The 13,121-nt window shown below is 38.2% G+C and overlaps 1 protein-coding gene across 1 annotated transcript; it reads left to right on the top strand.

Moving 5' to 3' along the window:
- The first annotated feature begins 895 nt into the window (after nucleotides 1-895).
- Nucleotides 896-1,339, top strand: LOC112814077 (large ribosomal subunit protein eL31-like). Its single transcript, XM_073894257.1, has one exon. The coding sequence runs from the start codon at nucleotides 896-898 to the stop codon at nucleotides 1,337-1,339; it is 444 nt and encodes a 147-aa protein (XP_073750358.1).
- The last annotated feature ends 11,782 nt before the right edge of the window (nucleotides 1,340-13,121 follow it).

Below are 13,121 nucleotides of genomic sequence, written 5' to 3'. Positions count from 1 at the left end.
TAAACAGAATTAGATTTTCCTTTCCATTGTAACAATTTTCTGTTGTGGAAAATGACAGTTAGATGAATTTAGAAAACTAATGAATTAAGAAATAAAATTTATAGTCCCATTTCACAGTATCATTCTTTAAAGACAGAATTCCTGAATTAACAAATCACCTACGAATCTCAGAGACTTTTTCCATTAATTTGCATACCTCAAATCAACTAGCAGCAAATATTGCAATTTTGTTTCATCTGTAATTTTGTGGGGAAAATGATATATTTGTTTTAACCAACATGATCAGAGGACTGCTTTCAGAAATATTTTAGAAAAGACTGCTGCTGCCTTGGCAAATACATTTCTGAACTGAATGAATATAATGCACTTGAACAAGTTAAGCGGTAGGAGAGGATACAGAAGCATTTGTAACTTTGTTAAATAGAATTGAAGGTCCCATGGGGTGAGGATGGTCATTTTTTTTGTATAGACCTGATAAAACCTTCCTTTGACTTTACTCCCAGGGCCTGAGTGTTAGGTGAAACCACAGAGGTCATCTAGATACCAGGTTTTGTAATTCAATCTTGTGTTTACGGTTGAATGTCCCTTGTATTTCCATTATCTCTTCACTAAAAATAAATGTGGAGGATGCTCATAGAATCCGATCTCTTTGGGAAACTAGTCAACAGAATGATTAATTAATTGAGAGAAAATGTAGGTGAAAACTGAAATGAAAATGATGCTTTTTTAATTCCCCATTTCAAAATACATTTGACATTTTGTTGTAAACTATATGTTTCTTGCAGCCGTTAGGGTGATTGTTTTGCCAGTTGCTAATTGCAGATGTTGGCAGCTGGAGATTAGGAGCAAGTAGTAGCTTCTTTAGGGGGTAGAATTAAATATGTGAAAACATGAGATGACATCATGCTTTTTCAGTCATCTTCAAAACTGCTCTACACTTCCTTTCCAACCAGGGCCCGGCAGAACGGCTCCCGCGAAGAAGGGTGGCAAGAAGAAGGGCTGTTCTGCCATCAATGAGGTAGTGACCAGAGAATACACCATCAACATTCACAAGTGCATCCATGGAATGGGTTTCAAGAAGCGTGCCCCTCGGGCACTCAAAGAGATCCGGAAATTTGCCATGAAGGAGGTGGGAACTCCAGATGTGCGCATTGACACCAGGCTCAACAAAGCTGTCTGGGCCAAAGGAATAAGGAATGTTCCACACCGTATCCATGTGCGGTTGTCCGGAAAAAGTAATGAGGATGAAGATTCACCAAACAAGCTCTACAAACTGGTTACCTATGTACCTGTCACCACTTTCAAAAATCTACAGACAGTTAATATGGATGAGAACTAATTGCTGATTGTCAAATAAAGGTATAAAAATGCAAAAAAAAAAAACTGCTCTATAGAGCAGAGTTTTAGAATCTCTATGAATTATTGTAAAGGTCTGATAACCTTAAACATTAAAAAGCTTGAAGGCTCCAGTAGTTATTAAAAAAGCATGTAATTTTTCATAAGTAAATTAGATGACAAAGAAGTCTCCATGGCCAGTGCAAAGAAAGAAAAATAAGGATTTATTTGAATAATTAAATAAAAGGGGAAGTTTTATTGAATTATTCAGGTAATTGCTTCAATTCTCCCACTCAGCCTTGCCTGTGAAGACCTGACAAAATGCCCTTTTCTCCTACATTTAGTCTCCAGAGCAACCTAAAAGGATGCTGACAAACATTAATTTTGCATTATAAAATAGTCTCAGTAAGTGACAGCAATTTCAAGACTAATGTGTTGGCCTCCTGAGAACAAATTTCAGGAATGAAAAAGGTGCTCTTAAAACTTTTTCTGAACTCTTATATAATGTTGGTCACTGTGTTGCAACAATATTTTCCAATGAAAGAGGCTGCTGAAGACACTGCTCTCCTAGCCACGGATTACTTCCTCCTTCTGTTAGGAATAAAGAGTGTCTATTCCTAGAGGCATAGTTTATATTGTGTGGTTCACTCTACTGGCCACTTATACCAAGTTTCTGGGTGCTTCCTGAAGATGTGGATTCAGGTATAGGGTAGAGGACTGGGCAATAAAGTATGGGGAATTTAAAACATACCCAAACTTTGGCTCTGTGCAAGTCACTGTTAATAAAATGAAAAGAAAAGCTACAGACTGGCATAATTTTTGCAAATTACCTATGTGCCAAAAAGCTGTGTCCAGAACATAAAGAATCCCCCAAATTCAACAAAATAAATAACCCAAGTGAAAAATGGGCAGAGAAATCGAACAGATGCTTCACCAAAGAAGTTTGTGAGTGACAAAAACAAACAAAACAAGCAAACAAAGAAGTTCATGAGTGACAAATAAGGGCATGAAAAGACGCTGAGCATCACTGGCCATCAAGGAGTGCCACTATGCACCCTGGAGAATGGCTAAATTTTAAAATACCTGACAATGTACCAGCAAAAATGTAAAGCTATTGTAAACCTCATGCACTGCTAGTGGGGGTGCAGAAAGGTGCAACCACTCTGGGAAATAGGCAGTATGTTACATTTAAGAGTACATGTAGCCATATGACTCAGCAATCCCACTCTTAGGTATTTACCAGAAAACTAAAAGCTTATGTTCATGCAAAGCTTAGACATGAAATGTTTTTATAGCAGCTCTGTTCATAATCACCTAAAATGAAAGCAACCGTATGTCTTTCAGTTGATGAGTGGATAGACAAATTGCAGTTCATTCATATAAAGGAATACTACACAGCAATATAAAGGAATGAAGATGTGATATACACAACAACGTGGATGAATCTCAGAGGCTTTATGTTGAGCTCAAAAAGCCAATTTCCAAAGGGAACATACGGAATGAGCTCATTTATATGACATTCTAGAAAAAGGAAAAACTAAGAATGGAAACAGATCAGTGGTTACCAGGACAAGGAGTGGGAAGAGGGTCTGGCAGGTCTGCATCCTGATTGTGGTGGTGGTTATATGAATCTATATGTTAGAATTAATATAGCTATACACCAAAATTTTTAATTTTAATGCATGTTAAATTAAAAATAAAAATTTAAATATTGGCTTTGAAAAATACTCAAATTGTGATATAATAATCTGCCCTTTCTAAGTTCTGCCAGTTGTCTCACTTTTTTACTACAAATTATTCATTGACATTCTCAAATTTGTAACAACTACCCATCCTATGGAGAGCATGATGGGAGGGGAAGATATTGATAAGATGCTCATAATTAATCAAGGCTCCTTGTTCTTTAAGTGTAAGTATTTGATATAATGCACCTTTTATCTTATAGTCTGACCTAAGGATACTATCAGACCCTCATCTGAGGAAAATCGAGAAGCAGGTTCTGAGAATTTACTAGTTCTGGGGAATGAAAATGGCTGGAAATCCCAGGGTCTGCCATGCTGTAGTTAACAGATGAAATTTGAGAATGTGGGGCTTCTGCTTCCTAAGTTCTTCTGATAATTCCAGAGCAATCTAGACATTAGAAATGAAAAAGTCCTGCCAATGAGGGCCTCCTAACACTGAGGGGCGCTAGTAGTCATCTCAGTCACTATGCAACTCCAACTTCCTCTGTGGCAACCATGATGTCATCAGTAAGCTAAATCCACCCTCTCCCTCAAAGTGAAGCCTCCTCCCACAGTCACATACTAATAAGTGAAGACTAGAGTGTCCTTTGCCTTGCTTTTCTATGTAGTGTCCAAAGCTAGTGCATAAGTCCTGCAGCTGCCATGCCCTCCACTATCTCTTTTTTTCTTCTCAATGTAAAGTCCCACTTTCCTGATGACTCTCAAGGATGGGTGTGAGTCCAAAACTGGGCACCAGATTAGACCAGAAACCCCATTCATAGAACTCTAGGCCCTCTGGCTCAGTCCCCAGATCTCAGGTGCAGAGTCAGGGTAAAAAGGCATGGTTAGCCTGAAAAAATGGTCACGGCTTATTCCATGCAGATGAGCATGAAACTGGGAGGGGAGACTTACCTTGTGAGTTCCCAGCAGCTGTCTTTAGGTTCTACCACTAATGAGAGAGAGGTGAACAGCTCCCCTTTGGAAATACAGGGGTCTTCTGGACTGATTTTTACAGGAGAACTGGTGCGCAGTGCATAATAAGCTCTTAATATTTTCTACTTTTAGAATTCCATGTGTCTAGTTCTAAGGAGTTAAAAAGATTTAAAGGTTTTTTAACACTCTCCAGAAGAAAGGTGAGATATTGGCCAATAGACAAACTCCTTATAAATTACCCATCATGATTTCTGCATAAGGGTTTATGAGGTCAAACAGAAAAGATGAGCAATTTTTTTTTTTTGAGATGAGAAATTTTAAACAAAGCTATCCAAAGACTAGGGTAGGATGTTAGGTTAATGACTGAACTTCTCCGAGTGAAGAAGCTATCTGTATCCTAAAGCAGGTATGCCCATATGCTAAGCCTTTTAGCGTTTCTCGTTGATTCTAACCCTCAAAGCATGATACCGTGCTACATAATCCTCTCTAGGTCATCCATAAACTTGTCCTTTATATATTGTTTATTTTACAATGTGCCAGTGTCTATAGTTTTTGCCATAAATTTACCTATTACTTATGATATCTATTTTTAAAATGGGCACAGTGCATATCTAGATTAAAACAGTGAGTATGGGGGCGCTTGGGTGGCTCAGTCGGTTAAACAGCTGACCCCTGATGTTGGCTCAGGTCATGATCTCAGGGTTGTGAGATTGAGCTCTGCGTCAGGCTCCACACTCAGCAGGGAGTCTGCTTGAGATTCTCTCTCCCCTCCCTCTGCCCCTCTCCCCACTCGCACTCGCTCACACGCATGCTCTCTCTCTCTTTCTCTCTCAGATAAATAAATAAATCTTTAAGAAAAAAAAGAAATAAAACAGTGCATATGTTCCCCGCCAACAAGGAGGAGTAAATACAGTTCTTTTCAGTGGTATGGGTCTATAGAGGAGGAAATAAATGGTTTGAACTAAATGTGTGGCTATCATTGTCTTCCAGAAAGATCAAACTCCTAAGAGCCCAAACTTTCAATTTAAAAACGTCTCTTGTGTGAAATCCAATAGGCAAAGAAACGGTTGTTTAATAGAATCTGGGAACTGGAGAACAGATATGAGTTAAGTCTCGGCCTCAGGAAGATTCATACTGGGATTTTTTTTTTAACTTATCTGGGCTTTTTTAAGCTACATATCTCACTAGTAAAAAACAAAAAACAATCAATCACTAGCAAAGCATCACCTCCTAAAGACTTTATAGCCTTTTTTTTTTTTTCTGTTTTGCAGTAGGTAGAAGGGTAGTATGCATCCAATGCCCCTCAGCTCCTTGAGGAAAGGTTCTGTATCTTCTCATCCTCGGTCCCCAGACTCACACCAGACATGGGACATAGATAATGCTGTGCAACTCAGCAGATGTTTAATTATTTACTCAATCAGTTCAAGACAAGAGACAATAATAGACTATAAACTGACTTTGGCTGGTTCCAGTACTATGGGAACCAGTCATTTAGCATTTCAGACAAGGGAACTCGTTGAGGAACTGTGGTCCATTTCTAGGCCATTCCTGCCTCTCTCAAAAGAGTGGTCCTAGGAGAAGGTTGTTTTCTCCTCCCCAAGCCCTGTAATATATGTATAAGAAAGTACAAAATGCAATATAATCTTTGCTCCTCAATAGGTATTTATTCTACTCCTGTATACCTTCTAAGCATGAAGCATTGGCATTTGTGTGAATTCTCTCTCCTAAACAAGGTAAATGTCTGGCAAAGAGGAAAAAAAAAATTAACGGACATAATAATGCCTTCTTTCAAAAGCAGAACCAATTGCTTTAGACTCTCTTACTCACAGACAACATACCACAACCCTGGCCTCTTCAGACAGCAAAGCCATGACTGCCTGACAATCCTGTCTGCTATCTCTTTTGTTCCATTGATCTTTGTTCTCACAACCCTACCAGACTGTTTGAATCATTGTACCTCTATAATATGGTTTGATAACTAGTAATCAAAACCCATCTAGTTAATATTTAAAAAATAGTGTTAGCAATCCTCACTGGTAGTTCTTACTGTTATAATAGAATCATTATCTCAATGCCTCCTTTCCTCTGACCAAAAAACTATGAATTTACTTAGAACTATATTAATCTATAACTAATGAAGTTAGACGCTCTGCATTCCTTGTGGACAGGGACCATAACTTGCCCTTGGATCTCTCACATTTGGCACAAAGTTAGGTACAGAATCAACAGTAGAACTTGATATGTGTTTAATAACACTTGCTATGTGTTTGCTGAGTGAGTGACCAATTGTTATATTTGCCCTGTGTCTGGAGGGGAAAAAAAATAGTACTTCTGATATATCTCATGGCTGTCTAACATCTGTTTTCAGGATTCGAAATTTTCTTCCTTTCCTGTCTATCACACCTTACCAAGAACTCTCCTCCAATGCTTAGCTCTGTTTGTGGCTTTTGATGTAGCCTCTTTCCTTTGGAGTGTTCCAGTCCAAGATTAGGCAACTTCTGAGTTTGTTCCAGAACCCTTTACTGGTTCATGCAACTTCACCTTCTCTACCTCCACCATGCCAGAAATCAAACATTCTTGTTCTATTTTTTAATAAATCTAAGTTCACACCAACTAACAGAAGCCATGCTTTTCTTGACATAAAAAAAGATAAATAAGTTCAGTAGTGTAATTGCCTAATAAAAAAATTAAAAATGGAACACATCTTTATAAAAAAATAATAACCATCATATACTGAGAACTTACTATGTGCCAGGCTCTGTGCTAGCCTGTACTTGGAATATTTAATTTAATCGTCACAACACAATGAGGTCAATGTCATTTCAATTCTTAAGTTCCAGCTAAGGACACTGAAGCTTGAAGATGTTAACTGGATCTGTAAAGAAGAGGTAGAGACGCATGGTGAACCAGGTGATTTTGACTTAAGGAAGAGAGCCCTTAAGCATGATGCTATAATATCCCCTCAAATACACACGCACAAACCAACATCTTATACCGACACTGGGGATAACTTTAAACTAGAGCCACAGTCAGAGGATATTTCAGTGTGCTCCATCCAGATGATTTCCTCCTGGCTCCTATCAATGGAAAGGTTGGCTGATATGAGCAAACGCTCCAAGCTCCAGGTGGAATTAGTCCTTCAGAGTCTAATGGTGAGGCTTAAGGGTGTTTTAACCAAGTTAAGTGGGAAAAAGGTGAGAAAAATGAGAACGTGAAACAAAGAGAAAGCAGATGCATTTCTTTTTTTTTTTTTCAAAGGTCAGTTTGATGTATTCAATTCAGTTTGTCATATGTTTGGAAAACTAATTAAAATCACAACATGGTTATAACATTTTTGATGGCAAGTCAGAAGCCTGTATTTTAAGATGCAATAAGTAATCATTTTGCTGGGTGTGCTAGACTTTCTTTGTGGGTGAAAGGGACAGTTTCTTCCATTCCCATGTTTGGGTCTAAGAAAGCAGGTTCCGTGGGAGCTTCTTTTTCTGGATGCACAGGCTTCCTTCTCATGGATTTCTTGCCTCGAAACACTATTCCTCAAATCCCATGGTGACTGGGTGCTGCCTTTTTGATCTGACTTAAACATCTAAAATAATCTCTCAGACCAAAAGATTTCCCTTTTCAAAAGCAGATGCATTTCTAAGGCAACTATCTTCATCAGAGGATCTGGGACATGGAGTGTTGAGAAAAAAACACGTCTAGCTGTCACAGATCCAAACTGGCTGGCAAGCAGGACGACCTCCAAGCAGGTGGGAGTGTAGCTGGTCATAGCCACTGTATTTGCAATGTGTCTTCATCCACCTGGGTCCATCTACAGGAGTTCCCCTGGCCTGCCTATTTAATACTTAAATTCCTAAAGTGCATTTTTAAGGACTTGTATCAGATGTCTCCTCTTGAAAAGCTATTAAGCTAGTTACCCTGCAGCCCAGAGGGCTTTTCTTCCAGTAAAACTGATTGTACCACACCATGGCCATTAAAACAGCCCTGCATAGCCGGCTGCATAATTTCTGTGAAAGGTCACCGATACTTCAACTATGAAGGCCTTTTTTTCTTTTAAAAAAGAAAAAGAAAGAGAAAGAAAGAAAGAAAAGAAAAGAAAAAAGAAAGAAAGAAAGAAAGAAAGAAAATGGTAAATCAGCTATTTTGAATTTTTCCAGAACGAAAACCAGCATAAAAAGCCCAGACACATTTTTTCCTTCTCTTCAACGCACTTAAAATAACTGCATTCAGTTGCAAAATGTTGGAAGGAAAGTTATCTTGCTGTGTTATGACCTAAGCCAAAATCCATTTTAATTTCTAATCCTGTATCTAGATATTGATTCCATTCTTCAGATATCCCACCTGAAAGTGTGAAATTTTCTAGTATTTGATGATATAAAGCAGAATGCAGGCTCTGTGTTAGGCCAATGTTTTAATGATAAACTAAACCACTCTGCAGTGGAATAGTAAACAAGCTCCTTGCAAGATGCCAACTGGGGAACCACAGTGAGAAACGGCTGATCTCCTGTGTGACATTAGCTCAGAGCCTGTGTCCTACAGCCAACCTTGAGACGGGGGTAAAACTGTTTGTAATGAATTCACACATGGTAGAATATAATAGGATTGCAAGTTGTATTAAGGCAGTACATTAACAGATGATCAGATTACTAATTTTGCCTTCATAAACACCCTCCCTTCTCACAACCAAGATACCTGCAAGGATTCATCTTTTAAAACCTCTCCTGTTTTCTGTGAGCTGACTCTAAATGAACAGTATAGTCAGAGGATGAGAAAGGGCACCTTTAATAGAAACATAAAAACTAAAGGAATGTGGCGTGAAACGGCCTTTCTTGTAAAAAATAATAATAATTTAAATAATTAGTGGGTGAAATGTGGTTTGATTAATATTATTTCTTCTGATTTCCTTTAAACTGACAACTTTTTCTATGGATTTCCTGTGAATCGTTTAAGGACTTTTTTTTCTATTGTTTCTGGATTAAAAACAGCTTTTTCCAAAAGAAGACAAAGGACTGGAAAGCTCCAGAATGGTTGTGAGAAAAAAGACGTTGAAGGATGAGGCTCTTACAAACGCCTCTGCCAATTCAAAATAAATAAGGGCAAAAATATATTTTTAATATTTAAGCTTCTTATACTAATAGTCGTTAAGATGAACCTGTTCTATAAATAACTCAGGGCGAAAGCTACTGCAATCATAGGGGATTTTAGTCTCTTAGAGGAGGAATGGGTCGGGAAACTGGGGCAGGAGGGGGGAACCTGGTGGTGAAGGGTGGGGTGAAGGTAGACAAGAGGATGTAAATGAATCACAGTAGTCAAGCAGCCCTATGAATTCAACTTAGGAGCTAAATATGGTTGCAGTTTTCCAGCGGGATTCTTGGAGTTAATGTGATAGAGACCATAATAAAGACGGCAAAATTGAGGCATAAAACGATTAAATGGTTTACATAAGATCTGATTCAAATTCCAACAGCTCTTTCATGTCATTTACTGGTCTGTTTGCTCCACTGTGCCACCCACCCCCACCGCCCCGATGTTCTGGTTCTGAAAAAAAAATGAAAGGTTATCTGAAGTTTTCACTTGGATAACCTCAACCTTCGAGCACTCCCAGATGCTGTTCAGTGTTTAAGAGGGAGCTCTTTCCCTCTTTCCATGATCACATAAAAGGAGTTAGGCACCGTGCTGGACAGGAGGGAGGGAAGGACGGTTTGTGGTGCCACCCTTAAAGGGGGATGAAAGACATACCACACAAATAGGAAATAGGTGAGTGACCCAGGTATACCCAAAGCTTCTCAAACACTTGAAGTATTGTGTGGGGAAAAAGGATTATTGTCATCCAAGAAACAGAGGCAAAAACAAGCAGGGCATGTGTTCTCTAAAAAAGTGAAATACAGTTTTGGGTTTTCTTTCCCCCTCACCTACACCTTCTGCAAATACTCATAAACATGAATAAAACAGAGAAGTTTGAAGTACTGGAGGTACAATAAAATAATGAGAGTGAATTGAACGGGCATTCAATAAGTATTAAAAGAATGAATGAATGGATGAGTAGTGTTTGTGAGAGGTTGAAATAGAAAGGATATCTAAATAATAAGAGTAGATAAATCATACCTAAATCTCAATATTCAACTGTTCTCTTACCAAAGAAAGGTTGGAAGTGGCCTAAACCAGACCCTTCTCAGCGAACTTTGTGAGCCCTGTCATCCTGATTTCTCAGCAGGCCGCAGGAAGCAATAAGAATTAAAGAAAGCAATTCCAGCTTTGCTCAGGGGACAAGGAAGAGTAAGCTTTGGGTATTTTTTTATTCAGTTAGGGGTGTGAGCCACCAGCCTCTTCTCCCCCGAGCAGGCCCAAGATGGAGGCTATGTGCCAAACCCTTTCTTGCTTCTACCCAAACCACAGTCTTAGGGGCAGATCCAAATTTTGTGAGAAATGAATCTTAGCCAATTTGGAAACGGATGATTTCAACAAACACAAAGTTACCAATACAGCCTTAGCTCTGTCGGCCTGGAAGCCGCCCACGCCAGCAAAGGAGCCAGATCAACTTGAGCCGCAGTGCCTTTGCGGTAAACCGCTAGTGTACTCTGCCTTTTGTGACTGAATGCCTCTCCCCAACCCTTCTCCAGCAGCCGCCTCCTTCCCTGTCCTCACGTGTTGTCTGAAATGTTGGCTTCTTCATGCACTCTCCTCTGACACATGACACCTCAACCAGAAGCACGGTGGCTCCAGAGCCTGCGCACTTGACCGTCATGGAAACCCCTTAGTTAGCTGTCGGTGGTAATTCGTGTGCATCTTCCAGACCTCTGCGAGGGCAGAGTTCCCGCCTTCATAGTCTTCACATCCACGTAACAGGGCTCTCGATAAAGGTTAATTGCATGCTTGGATCAATTATGCTTTTTGTTACACAAATCGCCTATGCTTAAAATGACAAGGTACTCTTATAGTTATATTCGCTTCTATATTTCTTTACCTGAGCGTTGCTGTTGATTAAAGAGCAGAGCCTGAGTGAGTAGTACATTTGTTTTCTCACATTTCTTTCTTACACCAAGAAGACAGTTGATTTTAAAGAAGTGTGGACAGTTTCAAAAACGGAGACATACAGGCAGTCAAAACTGCTACACTTTCTGCCTCTCCAAGCAGCCTAGCAGATCCACTTTACCCCTCGTCGTGATTCTCATTTTCAAAAGGAAAATCTGAATCAGAGTTTTGCAAGCTAAACAATTAAAGTTTCGACTGGGAAAGAGAACCAGGGAAATCATTGATTAACAAAATATCTTGTGCAAATAATAATGAGGCATTACATATACGATTTAGTGACTGCCATAGTGAGGTTCAGAAAAAAAAATCATCTTGTACTATTTGCTGGACTTGGATTTACACAGAAGGAGAGTAAAAAGGAATTAGAACAAGCCTGAAGTTTATCTTCTCTAAGATTATTCTTTTTGTAGCAAAGCCTAAAAGAGCAATTAAATGAGAAAAAGAGAAAACACCCTGTTTATTTTTTATAAAGTCACAACAAAAAATGTAAACATAGAACTATAGTAAAGCAATAAGATACAACAAAAGCATTAAAAAAAAACGTGTAATATTTTGTGTACCTTGTTACCCCATATCCTTCCCAAGAGATTTATATTGTATTTCTGAGATTCATACCTTTATTTCAGCCATCTATAGCTTATGAGCATAACTTAAGATTTGTTTTTTTAATAACTAAATATTATAAGAGATGTAGATATAACATTAGAAAAGAGATAAATAATACAGGTGACTAAATTAGAAACTGCTTAAGGACTAAAGCATTGTAGTTTATAGACTTACAGAAATACTGAAGCTGTAGGGACTGGTGACTTAGTTATGTTCCTTTCCCCCCTCTTTTATGTACAATTCATATGACAAAAGGGAAAGCAAGTCCAAACAGCTATCTATCTAGATCACGTAGGTTTATGACTATTATCTCATACAAAGGACCTTTTCTAGGGTAAGAAGTAATTTTGGGGGGAACAGTTGAAATTCTGGTATGATCTGAAATAACTTGTGCTCATTAATTTGATTTTCCAAATAATATGGATTTCCAAAAGTTAGTTTTTTTTTCAGCTTCCACTCTATTTCACAACATATAAAGAAAGGGCATAGAGAATAAAAAAGTTTATCTTTTCATTCTCATAAAATATATTCTTAGACTGGGATTTTCAGTTATTTGGCAGAAAGATAACCATTTTCAGTTATGAAAAAAATTGTACAACAACAAAAAAAGAATTGTTGGCATTATTCTGGTTTCATTAAATTAGAGAATTTGGCAATCATCAAACTATCAATTTCCCACAAACATAATCACGATATATGAAGAAATTGCAAAATTCTAGAAACTACCATGTAATCATATTAAATTTCACAAGTGTTTTCTGTATTTATACTTTGAAAATGTTTAAAAAATATTATGTACTTTTATCTACCACGTACATACAAAGATCTGCTGTCTTATTTGTTTTGAATTGTATTAGGTACTATGTTAACCATAAGTTTTAGCAGCTCTGTTTATCATTGTAACCGTATTATATTAAAAGCAGCTGAAAATTTCATAAATGTGCTAATTTTGTTGACCTTCACTAGATTACAAGAAAATGGGACGATTTCATCTTTATTTGCAAACCAATTCACTCTAAAATTTTCATGGAGAAAAGATGAAATTAAAAAATACAAAATGCCGAATTATCAAAATGGAATGTAGTTTGCTTCATTCACATAAATATTTTCTTTTGAGGGGAAAAAAATAAAAGAAGGAAAAGACAAGGAAAAAGGAATAGTGAAGGAAGGAAAAAAGGAGTAAGGAGGGAGAGAAAGCAGAAGGGAAAGGGGAAAAAGAAAGAAGGACATCTTTTTTTCATGCCATTTTCAAACTTGGTCACTTGGTTTGCTTCTAGCCAGAAAAGGACTCTATATTTTTCTTTAAAAATATGAAGATCAGAGGTGCCTTGGTGGCTTAGTTAGTCAAGCAACTGACTCTTGATTTTGGCGTGGGTCATGATCTCTGGGTCCTGGGTTGGAGCCCATTATTGGGCTCCCTGCTCAGCGGGGAGTCTGCCTCTCCCTTTCCTTCTGCCCCTCCCCACCCTGCTCATGCTCTCTCTCTATCTCTGTCTC

Source organism: Callorhinus ursinus, unplaced genomic scaffold (assembly GCF_003265705.2).
Source record: "Callorhinus ursinus isolate GAN/ISIS: 27379988/994484 unplaced genomic scaffold, GSC_fseal_2.0 scaffold6, whole genome shotgun sequence".
In the NCBI taxonomy this organism is placed as follows: Eukaryota; Metazoa; Chordata; class Mammalia; order Carnivora; family Otariidae; genus Callorhinus; species Callorhinus ursinus.
Note: the sequence above shows the minus strand (reverse complement) of the source record. Positions and strands in the feature narration are given on the sequence as shown.

Excerpts from the sequence above, each read along its gene's own strand:
- LOC112814077 (XM_073894257.1), top strand. The coding sequence starts at position 896 with ATGACATCATGCTTTTTCAGTCATCTTCAAAACTGCTCTACACTTCCT.